Raw genomic sequence first — 16,411 nt, 5'->3', positions numbered from 1 at the left:
CTCTGCTCTAATGACATGAGTCATAATTGTGAGCTTGTGGGGCTATTTTTGTATGACACCATTTTACAGTGAACTATAAAATGGGGCACAAGTGGTTAGTCACGCTAATTCACTCACTGATTGTAATACGAAAACACATTATAAAAACAATACACCCTTCTTGAATATTTATATTAATTTAATAAATAATTAAGTAATTGCAGAATTTTTAATAACCAACTGATAATTTACTCTTCTCCTTTTAGACATTCAACCCCCAGTCAAGCATGGAAGTGAAACACAAACAACACCTAGAACCCTCACTGTAGAGCCTGAGAATCATCTTCACTGCGTCGACCAGCGATTCAACACCCGTCACCATAGTAACGGAAATGTAAACTTGTTTACCAGTGCATCTGAGTGGGCAGAAGCTGGTGCAGGCATAGAGGTGTGGAATAACACTGGCAGCCTAACCACAGGGAACTGTTCTATAGACCCTCTACATAACTCAGGCCCACATCAAGAGGGGGGAACTGGGAGCAACACTGATGGCAGAGAGGGTTCTCCTGGAGCTTCAGAGGACTGGGGTGGAGACGTTTCTGGCGAATCAAGTGATGTTGCGCCACCCCTGGCTGGTAATCTGGACTGGGAACCCGATATGGTGGTGGTGGATTCTGTTCCAATTAAAGTGGAGGCAGACATGAGTTCAGAGTGGAGCATAATAGAAAAGGTTGGGATAACCAGGTCTGCCAAACAGAGACTCAAGAAACACGGGAGAGAGGAGGAGCTAGAAGCAGTGCGCTCAACCCTGACACTGAGCACAGAGACCTTAGACAGAACTACAGGTTTAAAGTCAAGTTTGGTTGTTAATACTAGTGCTACTTCCTATGGTGGCCTCTCCTCTTTCCCCTCCTCATTCTCTGCAATCAAACCCCACAGGCAGGTTTTACACCCTCAGGCAAACCGAGGAGACAAAGAGTCGTCTTCCATCAAAGAAATTGCCGCTTCCTCTTCTAGGGAAGTCAGCATGCACCTGAGCACCACTATGGCGCTACCCGCCCCGCCAGCCTGTGACGCCAGAGGGCAATCACTCCGTTGCGAGCTGTGCGGGAAGACCTTCAGAAAGTTAATGTCCCTGCGTCAGCACCAGCGAGTGCACACAGGTGAGAAGCCGTACGGCTGCCGCCACTGCTCCAAGCGCTTCTCCCAGCAGAATCGATTGAAGACCCACGAGCGCGTTCACACCGGAGAAAAGCCGTTCTGCTGCCCCATCTGTGGCAGGTGCTTTGTGGATCTCAGCAACATGAAAAGACACCTCAGAATCCACACGTGACGGCGTTGTTCCTACAGCATTGAAAGAAATAACGCACATCCTCCACCAGAGACGGTCCTGAGCCGAACTGCAAAACGGCAGAATCACGCAAAACAGGAAGGGGGCTCACACTAGCCTGGCAGAGCCAGACTCATAGCGAGGATTCACCTGATGAAGGCCGTTCACGGCCGAAACGTTGTGTCTTATTCATGACATGACATTGAATAAAAGAAAACACCTTTGGAGCAAATCTGTGTGCGGACTCTCTTCTAGTCTTCACTGTACTTACCTTAGTCCAGAACCAGACAGGAACTGGATGTGCGCTAGCCACCTACTTTTTATACTAGATTGGTTGTAAGTAACACATACAGGCTTATGCATTCCGACAATAGCGATGACCTTCTTAGCAAAGGCTAACGTGTATTTTAGGCAGATGCCAGGATCGTTTGTAGACCTGGCATCCTGTTTAGACTGATGATTGGTTCTTGGTTTACCAATATATACCAATATATTACCTTTGTGTGTAGTAGTACCTTGCTTACTATGTCACTCTGGATTAAGAACTGCTAAAATGCCTAAATTGAACGACTGAAATATAGAGTTTTTCTTTTTAATATATTTTTATTGGGTTTTTTCCACTTTAAAATACAAGACATATGACCACAAACGAAACATAGGGGATAAAACAAGAGACAAAAAAAACAGTGGACAGAACAAAGGGAAACAAAACAAAACAGACCCTCATAACTATCCACCCGCCCTCGCCCTCCCATGCCCCGGGGGAAACAGAATAAGTTACTGTGCTTGAGATTCATGCATTAAAGTAATTAAAATTAAATGCTAGCAATAATGGAAGCAGTGTAACGAAAACAAAAAAAACAAAAAATTAAGCTATTTCATTTTCAAATGTATACATACATACATACTGTACATATCTACGTCTACATACATACACAGGTCCGAGCACACATACATGCACGTACACATATACGCATACTCACAGTAGAGGGGGGGATATTGGAATTAGTTCCTACTTAAATTGTGGTCAAGGAATTAATGTATGTGAGGAATGGGTCCCAGGTTGAAATATAGAGTTGAATAGTACTCACTGTGCTACTAGACTCAAGAGTTGAATATAACTCTGTGACGCACACGGAAGCTTGCTAGCCGCAATTTGCAACAAGATTTATTTTTATTTTTATAATGGGATGAATCTAGAGTTGCATACCCTCCATTGACCGCCCAGTGATCTAAATCGAATTTTCGATCTGCTTATTAAACAACGTTAAACTCACAAACATTGCAGCTGTAGGGCAAGCTTGAATTATCCTCTTTCAATCTACAAAGCGTTTGTTGCATAATCCACCGTAGAAACGTTATCAGCTACTTTCTGCTAATAATTCGTGCCATGATATTATTTTCTAAGTGTTGGGGTTTGGAAGCACTCGTTTTTTTTAACAGGTCATTCTGCTGCCTCCTGCATTATGTGCACATTCGACACTATGTGCACATTCGAAAGCAGGGCCGTTCAGTGACTTCGACGAGCACTTCCAAACTCGAACAAATAATCACCTGCACATAATTTCTTGACAGAAAGTAGCTCATAACATGTCTATGGTAAATGCCTGTTCTGGCTGCTATTGATGAAACCACATTGGGAATAAATGATATGTAAAGAAAAAAAAGTTTAATTTAAAACTGATTCCAGCGTGTTGGATTAACTGTTTTTCACTGTTCTTTTTGTTTTTTTTATTATATATAATATAATATATATATATAATATATATCCCACGATGTTTTGTAACCCATTTTTCACCCCTGTGTCAATCATCTAATGTGATCCTGGGCTCTACACACCCTCCACCAACCTTGTCCCCCATATATGGGCAACGGACTTGAACTCATGCTTCCTTCATGCCTGAGTGTCCAAGTTGCTTCTTTACACTTGACAGGGGGGAGTTTCCCTGGTTGGACGTAGCACATGGAAGGAACACGTTATTCCAACCAGTTCCTTTCCCCTCCATCAGGCGCCCCGGCTGGCCAGGGGGAGGCAGTTTAGTGACCAGGATTACTGCATGTTTTTTGTGAGGGTACCTACCCTAGGGGACATGGAGAGAACTGGTTTTATAAGTGACACTGTCGCTGAATAAAATGTAGTTTCTAAAATGGTATTTTGTCTAAAATTGAAAGTAAAGGGATGTCTGTTGGTCATGTCATTATAGACAGACAAAGATTGTAGCCTAAGAATAACCAATCGAGGTCATGTGTTCGTGTTTGAATGTGCTTCTGTTTGGTGTAACTTTGTTTTGATAAGTGATCTATAGCCTACTATAAACAATGTATTTTGTACCTGTTCTGTTCCTGTGTTTTACTCTTACTTTAGTAATACTGCTGTTGATGACAACTACATTTACCAAAGCGGATCAATAAATATTTATATCTTAAATGAATATCCATACAAACACATGGTCTTATCTGCTACTTGCTGGTATGGGATGGATCAGATGGTGCACTGTGAGAAATGAGAATCGATTACCGGTATCTGCAAGCTCCTTGAAGTTTTTACTCCATGCAGTAGGTGGCCTCAATCGAATCTCATACCATTTTAGCACTTGACAGTAAGCAAGGAGAAGAAGAACAAGCTTGGCGGACAGTTGACAAAATGACAACAACATCCACAAAACAAACCTATTTCTTCTTCAATAACGACTGTTGAAGACAGTTGAAGTGATCCATCATCCACTCATGTCTACCAGCAGCGACTCGTTCCACGCCCAGCTGGCCGCGGTGATCGAGGTCCTGGCGAACAGCGCGGTGGCAGAGATCTGCAAGCTGGTGGATGATGGCTACGCGGTGCTGCGGCTGGAGATCACCCAGAACCAGAGGGAGATAGACGGCCTCAGGAGGAAGCTGCTGGTCGCCAAGTTCCAGACATCCAGACGGAACAACCACCAACGCAGTAGCAGCACCGTGCATGTGAGGCCAGTGGACTGTTGTCACGACCATGAAATGATTTGGCGTTTTGATTGAATTGAAGTATTTATTTACAGTTTGCAGAATGGGTACATTTCACATGAAAGCACAACTCAATACAAATACTTTTACTGTGGACGACACACTTGTTTACAACAGGGTTCAGGTTCACCATTTCAATTCATCAGAAATTTTGGAAGTTGGAACATAATTTATTTTGATTGACTGATAACGGATTGAATTGGGTTTTTTTTGTCAGAAATGTCAGTGGTCAGTTACAGCAGGTACACAGTCAGACAAGGCTAAAACGATAAATGTTCTGGGGTGGGAACTTAATTGTTTCCATTGTGGTCCTGCTATGTGTTCAATTCATCAAGATGGCATTAAAAGCTACGTCACTAACTGAAAGGGTAAAACACAATTCCATTCTATAGGAAATTGCGTTTTCTCAGCCTAGTTTGAATGAAACCAGTGATTCACATTAGCTTGAGATTGCTATAGTCACCTTGAAATTGGATTTACATTACTAAGGGAATGTTTGGATCAAAATGATATTTGTGCTTATTGTAATGAAAAATGGCACAGGGCATATTAAGAATAACTTAAATAGAATTAAATTATCAACAATGACTGGTAGCAACTAATATACTTAAAAATAAATCATGTACTATGGTCAAACAGGCTATGCATTTAATACTTTTATTTATACTAATGGTTTAAAATTAGTGGAGATCGGCTATTCAACAGATTCATTCATACAGATGAATGGAAATAAACGAAGAATTAAGATATGGCGATTATGTCATAATTGTAACAGGTGACCCATGGACCTTTGGCGCCCAGCAGAGCGAGATGTAACCCAGTGACCAAGAGCTCAACACAGGGAACAGGAGGAGAGGAGGAGGACGGGGGCGCTGGCTTTCCTATCATCTTGAAGGTGGAGGGTGACGACAACACACTCAAAGGTAATAAAAACATTATGAGACAAAAATAACCCACATCCTCCGTCTTTGGTGCTGAGCCAAACTGCAAAACACCAGAATCATTCATGACGCAAAAGAAGGGGGCTCACAACTCACTTTAAAAAGCACACATATTATCCACAGCAGGAAACACAAGAACGTGCAGACATTACGTACTACATGGCAATCAGTCCTGTGTGTGTGCGGGGTCTTTTTCTTTGTGATCACCCCATAGCGATGATTTGATTGGCTGAGCAAAGTACATATTGAGCAGAGCCCTAGAGTAAGACAGAGTTACGACAACTCCGTTCACTTCATGGGGACAGTCCAATGTCTATGTCTTCTACATAGACTTCTATATTGGCGAAGAGCATTGTGAAGAGTGACAAGTCCTGGACCAGTCCTGGAAGTGCACTGGACTGGACTCAGCTTCAATGATCTTAAATCCCTTTATTTTAGATCGTTGTTTTTTGTAATTGTACAACATACAGAGACTTTAGTTGTGACTGTACACTACTTTGAAAACAATGTATTTCAAACTCCAGCTCGTCACACTCCATGAACAGCGCTTGAGCGCTCAGTTTTCTGCCCCCTCAATGTCTTACTACTAGAGTATCTTACTCTTTGGCTCTGATTAAGGATAAAAAGGATAAAGGATTAAAGATCAGCGCAGAGGGCACTGAAGACGCCAAAAGTAATTGGCCGGAATGACATTTGTGATGTTTTGATTGGCTGAGCAGGGATCGTGAATTTGTGATGTATGATGATGATGATGTATGAGAGCGCCCCTCAGTGATTTTTTTTAGCTCTGGGATCTGAGAACATTAGTCGGTGTTATTAGAGAATGATGTTTGTATTTTGTCTAGAATACCATGATAACAGTCGGTCTTTTCAAAATAGCTATTGTTATATATCTCTGCTGTCGGGAGGAAACCTCCTAACTCCAAAATCTGGAAATGGAAAAACAAATTTGACATTTTTCAGAAATTGAAGAAAACCTTATACTTTTGAAACAAAGCAATACTGCCTCATCAACGTTGGTATTGGGACTTGTATATTATCAGATACTTTTATTACTTGCGCAAGCAGAGCGCGCAAGTAATAATTTCGCCCGGTCTTCGTTCACCGTGACAGCCAACCCGCCATTTTTTTTTTTTTTTTTAAGATATTTTTTTGCGGCTTACGCCTTTTATTGATTTTTTAAGGGACAGATAGTAGGCTGACAGGAAACGGGAGAGAGATGGGGGGATGACATGCGGTAAAGGCCGTGTCGGGTTCGGGAGTCGAACCCGCGGCACACCGCGACTGGATCACCAGTCCGGTGCCCAGACCGTTACGCTACGGCCTGGGCCAACCAACCCGCCATTTGATGCGTATGCAAATCCGTGCCTGGTTTGCTGGGACCAGATTACATAAATGACCATATTTCTTACGTCATCATTGAGAGCTAGTCATACATATACACACCACGTACTCTGGTCCCAGCAGATCAGGCACAATTTGCTATTTTATTTTACTGATTATGTATATAGTATACATATATATAGTATCACGGTTTTTGGCACAAAGTAACCACAGTATACCGTTAATCAACTTACAACTACATACTCTATATAGTATATGTATATGTATACGTATGTCTTACGTCATTTAGAGCTAGTCATACGTATACTATATACATAATCAGTAAAATAAAATAGCAAATTGTGCCTGATCTGCTGGGACCAGAGTACGTGGTGTGTATATGTATGACTAGCTCTCAATGATGACGTAAGAAATATGGTAATTTGTGTAATCTGGTCCCAGCAAACCAGGCACAAATCTGCTGTTTTATTTGCATACGCATCAAATGGCGGGTTGGCTGTCACGGTTTTTGGCGCAAAGTAACCACAGTATACCGCTAATCAACTTACAACTACATACTCTATATAGTATGTATATGTATACGTATGTCTTACGTCATCATTGAGAGCTAGTCATACATATACACACCACGTACTCTGGTCCCAGCAGATCAGGCACAATTTGCTATTTTATTTTACTGATTATGTATATAGTATATTACGTATGACTAACTCTAAATGATGACGTAAGACATACGACGTATACGGTCATTTATGTATCTGGTCCCAGCAAACCAGGCACAAATCTGCTGTTTTATTTGCATACGCATCAAATGGCGGGTTGGCTGGCACGGTTTTTGGCGCAAAGTAACCACCGTATACCACTAATCAACTACATACTCTATATAGTATATGTATATATAGATAGAAACTTGAACCATACTTAATAATACTAGGTGTTTACATGCATAAAGTAGATAGGTAGCAAATAGTTACACCTAATAATTAGACATTTCAAACGTTCCTTCACAGAGATACTGAGATACCACAGTTTACAGAATAATTATACTGTATAACATATTTTAATTCAGTTTATATACCTTTTTTTTCATCACATATCAATGATTTATTTTTCTTTAAAAAACTAAAAAGGGATCCAGAATATATCTACATCGATAAAACGGTATTTCTTATATAGATAGAAACTTGAACCATACTTAATAATACTAGGTGTTTATATGCATAAAGTAGGTAGGTAGCAAATAGTTACACCTAATAATTATACATTTCAAACGTTCCTTTACAGAGATACTGAGATTTGACAGTTTACAGCGGTCGAAAGTACTTGCGCACTCTGCTTGCGCACTAGTTGGCCATTTATGGCCTACTAGTGTGCAACAAGCAAGTATGCACTCGACAGAGTGCAGTTCTAGTTTTATTTTATTATCACCACTTTACCCGAATACAGCTCAAGTGGAGTTAGGTGGTTTTCTCTGTCAAGATAGTTCTTATCAATGGCAGAGAAAAGCTCTTAACTCCACTGACAATGGATCTCCAAGTTTGATTAACACACACACACACACACACACACACACACACACACACACACACACACATCCTCTTCTCTCCTCTTCTCCATCTGTCTGTCTCTCTCTCGCTCACTCACATGTACGCATGGACACACACACACACACACACGCTCGCAAGTTTGATTATAACACACATGCACGCGCACACACACACACACACACACACACACACACACACACACACACACACACACACACACAAGTTTGTTTATCACACACAGACACACACAGTCGTTCTTTTTGTTTATCTTCCACGCGGCTCTGAGGCTGAGCTGCAGTCAGTGCCCCCACAGAGCAGTGGAGTTAATTGTTTGAGGATAAAATGAAGTTAAGAGGTTCTTTCTGAAGGGCTTTTTGATACTTTTCCATTGGTTCAATATGTTCATATATGTTCAACAACACACAGACGTAAAGGGTGTTCAGTAGCATCGATTTATGAAAAAGAATCTAAAACCTAAACAATTGAGTTATGAGGTTTCTTCCCGACCGCAACGATATGTTCTCTAGTTGTATTTGCTTGTACATGTAGTGGTGAAAATTATTTATCAATAATTCTGCCACCCCCATTCACCCATAATGCAAAATAATTATATGCTTATTCTATCCCTTTTGTTCATAGAGGGGGGAAAAGCTCTGCTCTAATGAGTCATAATTGTAAGCTTGTGGGGCTATTTTTGTATGACACCATTTTACAGTGAACTCTAAAATAGGGCACAAGTGGTTAGTCACGCTAATTCACTCACAGATTGTAATACGAAAACACATTATAAAAACAATACACCCTTCTTGAATATTTATTTAATTTCATAATTAATTAATTAATTAATTGCAGAACCTTTAATAACCAATTGATCATTTACTCTTCTCCTTTCAGACATTCAACCCCCAGTCAAGCATGGAAGTGAAACACAAACAACACCTAGAACCCTCGCTGTAGAGCCTGAGAATCATCTTCACCGTGTCGACCAGCGATTCAACACCCATCATCATAGTAATGGAAATGTAAACTTGTTCACCAGTGCATCTGAGTGGGCAGAAGCTGGTGCAGGCATAGAGGTGTGGAATAACACTGGCAGCCTAACTACAAGGAACTGTTCTATAGACCCTCCACATAAATCAGGCCCACATCAAGAGGGGAGAACTGGGAGCAACACTGATGGCAGAGAGGGTTCTCCTGGAGCTTCAGAGGACTGGGGAGGAGACGTTTCTGGCGACCAGAGTAACGTTGCTCCATTCCTGGCTGGTAATCTGGACTGGGAACCCGATATGGTGGTGGTGGATTATGTTCCAATTAAAGTGGAGGCAGACATGAGCTCAGAGTGGAGCATAATAGACAGGGATGGGATAACCAGGTCTGCCAAACAGAGACTCAAGAAACACGGGAGAGAGGAGGAGCTAGAAGCAGTGCGCTCAACCCCGACACTGAGCACAGAGACCTTAGACAGAACTACAGGGTTGAAGTCAAGTTTGGTTGTTAATACTAGTGCTACTTCCTATGGTGGCCTCTCCTCTTTCCCCTCCTCATTCTCTGCAATCAAAACCCCCAGGCAGGTTTTACACCCTCAGGCAAACCGAGGAGACAAAGAGTCGTCTTCCCTCAACGAAATTGCCGCTTCCTCTTCTAGGGAAGTCAGCATGCACCTGAGCACCATTCCGCCTATGGCGCTACCCGCCCAGCCAGCCTGTGACGCCAGAGGGCAATCACTCCGTTGCGAGCTGTGCGGGAAGACCTTCAGAAAGTCCAATTCCCTGCGTCTGCACCAGCGCGTGCACACAGGTGAGAAGCCGTACGGCTGCCACCACTGCTCCAAGCGCTTCTCCCAGCAGAATCGATTGAAGACCCACGAGCGCGTTCACACCGGAGAAAAGCCGTTCCGCTGCCCCATCTGTGGCAGGTGCTTTGTGGATCTCAGCAACATGAAGAGACACCTCAGAATCCACACGTGATGGTGTTGTTGCTACAGCATTGAAATAAATAATGCACATCCTCCGTCTCTGGTGCTGAGCCAAACTGCAAAACAGGAAGGGGGCTCGCACTAGCCTGGCAGAGCCAGACTCATAGCGAGGATATTATTTTCTAAGTGTTGGTGTTTGGAAGCACTCGTTTTTATTAACAGGTCTTTCTGCTGCCTCCTGCATTATGTGCACATTCGAAACAACTGTTCTGACTGCTATTGATGAAACCACATTGGGAATAAATTATATGTAAAGAAACAAAGTGATTCCAGCGAGTTATGTTTTTATTTCTGGATTAACTGGTTTTATACGTGACACTGTCATTTCTAAAATGGTCTTTTGTCTAAAATTGAAAGTAATGGGATGTGCCCTATCCACTTACAATCTGTTGGTCATGTCATTATAGACATAGACAAAAAAATCACGTGTTCGTGTTTGATTCTGTTTGGTGTAACTTTGTTTTGATAAGTGATCTATACTATAAACAATGTTTTATTTTGTCATTTTATTTTTAATCTTACCTGTTCTGTTCCTGTGTTTTACCCTTACTTTAATACTGCTGTTGATGACAACTACATTTACCAAAGCTGATCAATAAATATTTATATCTTAATTAATATCCATACAAACACTGACTTTTGGAAGGAAATAAGAAATATAAATAATTGTAAAACATGTCTCCCATCTAATATTGATGGGGTAAGTGGCTCTGATGCAATCTCACAGTTATGGCAGAAACATTATTCAGAACTGTTCAACTGTGTGAAAAGTAATCAGTTTGTAGTGGATAATGCAGAGTTGAATGATGATGTCATAGTCACTCCTGGGGAGATTTATGAAGCTGTTCTGAAGTTGGGTGATAACAAGGCCTGTGGCCCTGACAACCTAACAGCTGAACATCTTAAATGTGCCAGTGAGAAACTGTGTCCTATAATCGCAATGTGCTTTACAGGCTTCTTTGTTCACGGGATTTTACCTAAATCTATGCTCTCTGTGGTGTTAGGGCCAGTCATCAAAGACAAAGTAGGCAAGCTGAACAGCTCAGATAACTATAGGCCCATAGCATTGGCCAGCGTCTTGTCCAAAGTTTTGGAAACAATTATTCTTAGTAGACTTGAGAAATACATTGTGTCTACAGACAACCAATTTGGATTTAAACGTAAGCATGGCACAGGCATGTGTATTTTTGCTCTCAAAGAAATTTTAGATAAATATAATGGACACAATTCCACTATGTTTATGTGTTTTATTGATGCTTCGAGAGCTTTTGATCACATCAATCATGAGAAACCTTTTTATAAACTATCACAAAGAGGGGTCCCTAACTTCCTAGTCAGAATCCTAGTCTTCTGGTATGCTCACCAGACGATGAGGGTAAAATGGGGGAGGTCAACCTCTGCTCCTTTTGGGGTAAACAATGGCGTCAGGCAGGGTGGGATTTTATCCCCTTTTCTTTTTAACGTCTACATGGATGATTTATCTATGGAATTAAATGCTTGTGGTACAGGGTGTAGAGTTGGAAACCTGCTAATTAATCACCTTATGTACGCAGATGATTTGGTCATCTTTAGTCCATATAGTGCTGGCCTTCAACAGCTGCTGAGTGCATGCTCACAGTACGGTGTTGACTTTGACATTAAATATAATGCAAAAAAGAGCAAGATTATGATTGTCCGTAGCAGGGAAGACAGACATTTAACCTTTCCTGACTTTTATCTCTCTGGCTCTATCCTTAGTGTCTGCAGTGAGATTAAATATTTGGGCCACATCATCTCGAACGACCTCTCTGATGACAAGGATATATTTAGACAGCGTCGGATGTTGTATGCGCAAGGAAACATGCTGTGTAGAAAATTTAGCATGTTCTCAGTACCGGTGAAAATCTCACTTTTTAAATCCTTTTGTACACCCCTGTACACCGCCCACCTGTGGTGCCGCTACAAGCAGGCCAGTTTCAGACGATTGACAGTGGCCTACAATGACTGTATGAGGCTGCTTCTGAGAGCTCCAAGAAGCTCCAGTGCAAGTCAAATGTTTGTCAGTGTTGGGGTTCCCACCTGCTCTGCTGTGCTACGCAATCTTATGTATAAAGTCATGTGTAGGGTATCTGAGTCAGTAAATGACATCATTAATGTCATCACTAACACGATACGTAGTTCTGTCAGGTTCTCCTCCAGACTGTGGAACCATTTTTTTTTTAGGATTGATTTTAAAATTATTTTACTTGTCTATAAAGCCCTTAATGGTCTCGCACCTTCCTACCTACATGACTGCCTGCCTAATTATGTCCCAAACCGCCCGCTAAGGTCTTCCACTGCTGGCCTGCTCGCTTTGCCTAAAAAAATGGCAACTAAGAAATACGGGGAAGCAGCTTTTTGCTTCTACGGGCCATCGGCATGGAACAAGCTCCCTCTGTACCTTCGTCAGGCAGCCTCTGTAGACATTTTTAAAGCTCAGCTCAAGACCCACTTCTACAACATTGCCTTTAAGTGATCTTATATTTTTTGTTACTGCTTGTTTTTTAATGTCGTTGCCTTGCTTTTCTTTTATGCTTTGCTTTTATTTTATTCTCCATTGTTCTGTAAAGCACTTTGAGCTGCATTTGATGTCATGAAAGGTGCTATACAAATAAAGTTTTATTATTATTATTATTGGCGAACTTGTCTGTATGTTCGAAACGGAATATGGTGGAACTCTTTTTATTGTATATTTATTTTTTATTATTCTTATCTATTGTGTTGCTGTTCTGTACTGTGATATGGATTCCCCTGAGTCTGCAATAAAGAATCAATCAATCAATCAATCAATCAATCAATCAATCAATCAAACAAACACACATGGTCTTATCTGCTACTTGCTGGTATGGGATGGATCAGATGGATAGAATCTGCACTATGAGAAATGAGAATCGATTATATCTGCAAGCTCCTTGAAGTTTTTACTCCATGCAGTAGGTGGACTCAATCGAATCTGATACCATTTTAGCACTGGACAGGAAGCAAGCAGAAGAAGAAAAAGCATGGCGGACTGTTGACAACAACATCCACAAAACAAACCTATTTCTTCTTCAAGTGATCAGATCCACTCATGTCTACCAACAGCAGCGACTCGTTCCACGCCCAGCTGGCCGCGGTGATCGAGGTCCTGGCGAACAGCGCGGTGGCAGAGATCTGCAAGCTGGTGGATGATGGCTACGCGATGCTGCGGCTGGAGATCACCCAGAACCAGAGGGAGATAGACGGCCTCAGGAGGAAGCTGCTGGTCGCCAAGTTCCAGACATCCAGATGGAACAACCACCAACGTAGCAGCAGCACCGTGCATGTGAGCCCAGCCCCAGTGGACTGTTGTCACGAGTCGACCATGAAATGATTTGGCGTTTTGATTGAAGTATTTATTTACAGTTTGCAGAATGGGTACATTTCACATGAAAGCCGACACTTGTTTACAACAGGGTCCAGCCGGTCCACCATTTTCAATTCATCAGAAATTGAACGTTGGAACATATTTTGATTGACTGATGAAATCCTTTTTTTGTCAGAAATGTCAGATGTAAGTTACAGCAGGTACACATGTCAGACAATTAAGTTGTTACGTTGTAAATGTTCTGGGGTGGGACCTTAATTGTTTCCATTGTGGTCCTGCTATGTTTTCAATTAATCAAGATAGCAGATTAAAAGCTACGTGCACTAACTGAAAAGGGAAAACACAATTCCATTCTATAGGAAATTGCATTTTCTCAGGCTAGTTTGAATGAAACCAGTGATTCACATTTGCTTGAGATTGCTATATTGTCACCTTGAAATCATTTGCATTTATATTACTAAGGGAATGTTTGGATCAAATTTATATTTGTCCCTATTGTAATGAAAAATGGCACAGGGCATATTAAGAATAACTTACATGGAATGAAAAATGTCAAAAATGACTGGTAGCAACTAATATACTTAAAAATAAATCATGTACTATGGTCAAACAGGCTATGCATTTAATACTTTTATTTATACTAATGGTTTAAAATTAGTGGAAATCACCATTCTACAAGATGTAGATCGGCTATTCAACAGATTAATTCATACAGATGAATGGAAATAATATGAAAACAAATAATTAAGATAGGGTGATTATGTATTAATTGTGACAGGTGACCCGTGGACCTTCGGTGCTCAGCAGAGCCAGATGTAACCCAGTGACCAAGAGCTCAACACAGGGAACAGGAGGAGAGGAGGAGGACGGGGGCGCTGGCTTTCCTATCATCTTGAAGGTCGAGGGTGACGACAACACACTCAAAGGTAATAAAAACATTGAGACAGAATTAACGCACATCCTCCGTCTTTGGTGCTGAGACAAACTGCAAAATACCAGAATCATTCATGACGCAAAAGAAAGGAGACAGTACGTACTACTTGGCAATCAGTCCTGCTGTGTGTGTGTGTGTGTGTGTGTGTGTGTGTGTGTGTGTGTGTGTGTGTGTGTGTGTGTGTGCGTGCATACATACTCGGCAGATATGACCCTGCAAATAATCGGAGATCTGATATCGGTCATAATTTCATAATCGTGCACCCCTAATTTTATTGATTACTAAATCAATAGCGAAGACAATGAATGATAGTTGCAGCCCTACTCTGCTCATCCTCTTTTCAGAACTTTTAATAACCAACTGATAATTTACTCTTCTCCTTTCAGACATTCAACCCCCAGTCAAGCATGGAAGTGAAACACAAACAACACCTACAACCCTCGCTGTAGAGCCTGAGAATCATCTTCACCGTGTCGACCAGCGATTCAACACCCGTCACCATAGTAACGGAAATGTAAACTTGTTCACCAGTGCATCTGAGGTGTGGAATAACGCTGGCAGCCTAACCACAGGGAACTGTTCTATAGACCCTCCACATAACTCAGGCCCACATCAAGAGGGGAGAACTGGGAGCAACACTAACGGCAGAGAGGGTTCTCCTGGAGCTTCAGAGGACTGGGGAGGAGACATTTCTGGCGACCCGAGTAACGTTACTCCATCCCTGACTGGTAATGTGGACTGGGAACCCGATATGGTGGTGGTGGATTCTGTTCCAATTAAAGTGGAGGCAGACATGAGCTCAGAGTGGAGCATAATAGACAGGGATGGGATAACCAGGTCTGCCAAACAGAGACTCAAGAAACACGGGGGAGAGGAGGAGCTAGAAGCAGCGCGCTCAACCCCGACACTGAGCACAGAGACCTTAGACAGAACTACAGGTTTAAAGTCAAGTTTGGTTGTTAATACTAGTGCCACTTCCTATGGTGGCCTCTCCTCTTTTCCCTCCTCATTCTCTGCAATCAAAACCCCCAGGCAGGTTTTACACCCTCAGGCAAACCGAGGAGACAAAGAGTCGTCTTCCCTCAACGAAATTGCCGCTTCCTCTTCTAGGGAAGTCAGCATGCACCTGAGCACCATTCCGCCTATGGCGCTACCCGCCCAGCCTGCCTGTGAAGCCAGAGGGCAATCACTCCGTTGCGAGTTGTGCGGGAAGACCTTCAGAAAGTCCAATTCCCTGCGTCTGCACCAGCGCGTGCACACAGGTGAGAAGCCGTATGGCTGCCGCCACTGCTCCAAGCGCTTCTCCCATCAGAATCGATTGAAGACCCACGAGCGAGTTCACACCGGAGAAAAGCCGTTCTGCTGCCCCATCTGTGGCAGGTGCTTTGTGGATCTCAGCAACATGAAGAGACACCTCAGAATTCACACGTGATGGTGTTGTTGCTACAGCATTGAAATAAATAATGCACATCCTCCGTCTCTGGTGCTGAGCCAAACTGCAAAACAGCAGAATCACGCAAAACAGGAAGGGGGCTCGCACTAGCCTGGCAGAGCCAGACTTATAGCGAGGATATTATAGCGAGGATATTATTTTCTAAGTGTTGGGGTTTGGAAGCACTCGTTTTTATTAACAGGTCTTTCTGCTGCCTCCTGCATTATGTGCACATTCGAAACAACTGTTCTGACTGCTATTGATGAAACCACATTGGGAATAAATTATATGTAAAGAAACAAAGTGATTCCAGCGAGTTATGTTTTTATTTCTGGATTAACTGGTTTTATACGTGACACTGTCATTTCTAAAATGGTCTTTTGTCTAAAATTGAAAGTAATGGGATGTGCCCTATCCACTTACAATCTGTTGGTCATGTCATTATAGACCTAGACAAAAGAAATGCAAGAATCTACGAGGTCACGTGTTCGTGTTTGATTCTGTTTGGTGTAACTTTGTTTTGATAAGTGATCTATACTACAAACAATGTTTTATTTTGTCATTTATT

At 42.0% G+C, this 16,411-nt stretch overlaps 2 protein-coding genes across 2 annotated transcripts; both read left to right on the top strand.

Moving 5' to 3' along the window:
• The first annotated feature begins 4,006 nt into the window (after positions 1-4,006).
• Positions 4,007-10,516, top strand: LOC310858739 (uncharacterized protein). Its single transcript, XM_083764987.1, has 3 exons — positions 4,007-4,267; positions 5,082-5,229; positions 9,033-10,516. Exons 1-3 carry the CDS (start codon positions 4,037-4,039, stop codon positions 10,103-10,105), a joined length of 1,452 nt encoding a protein of 483 aa, XP_083621113.1. The 5' UTR covers positions 4,007-4,036; the 3' UTR covers positions 10,106-10,516.
• A 2,685-nt stretch (positions 10,517-13,201) lies between these two features.
• Positions 13,202-16,326, top strand: LOC310858188 (uncharacterized protein; the record flags this gene model as incomplete). Its single annotated transcript, XM_083764293.1, has 3 exons — positions 13,202-13,435; positions 14,256-14,403; positions 14,798-16,326. The coding sequence occupies 3 exons, from the start codon at positions 13,202-13,204 to the stop codon at positions 15,841-15,843; spliced, it is 1,428 nt and encodes a 475-aa protein (XP_083620419.1). The 3' UTR covers positions 15,844-16,326.
• Positions 16,327-16,411: the final 85 nt, after the last annotated feature.

Source organism: Protomyctophum parallelum (genome assembly GCF_964188405.1).
Source record: "Protomyctophum parallelum genome assembly, chromosome: 5".
NCBI classification, from domain to species: domain Eukaryota; kingdom Metazoa; phylum Chordata; class Actinopteri; order Myctophiformes; family Myctophidae; genus Protomyctophum; species Protomyctophum parallelum.
Note: the sequence above shows the minus strand (reverse complement) of the source record. Positions and strands in the feature narration are given on the sequence as shown.

Bases quoted from the DNA above. Each gene is read 5' to 3' on its own strand.
- LOC310858739 (XM_083764987.1), top strand. From the start codon at position 4,037: ATGTCTACCAGCAGCGACTCGTTCCACGCCCAGCTGGCCGCGGTGATC. The intron at 4,268-5,081 runs GTGAGGCCAGTG...TAATTGTAACAG, and splicing joins GCAGTAGCAGCACCGTGCAT to GTGACCCATGGACCTTTGGC. The intron at 5,230-9,032 runs GTAATAAAAACA...TTCTCCTTTCAG, and splicing joins TGACGACAACACACTCAAAG to ACATTCAACCCCCAGTCAAG.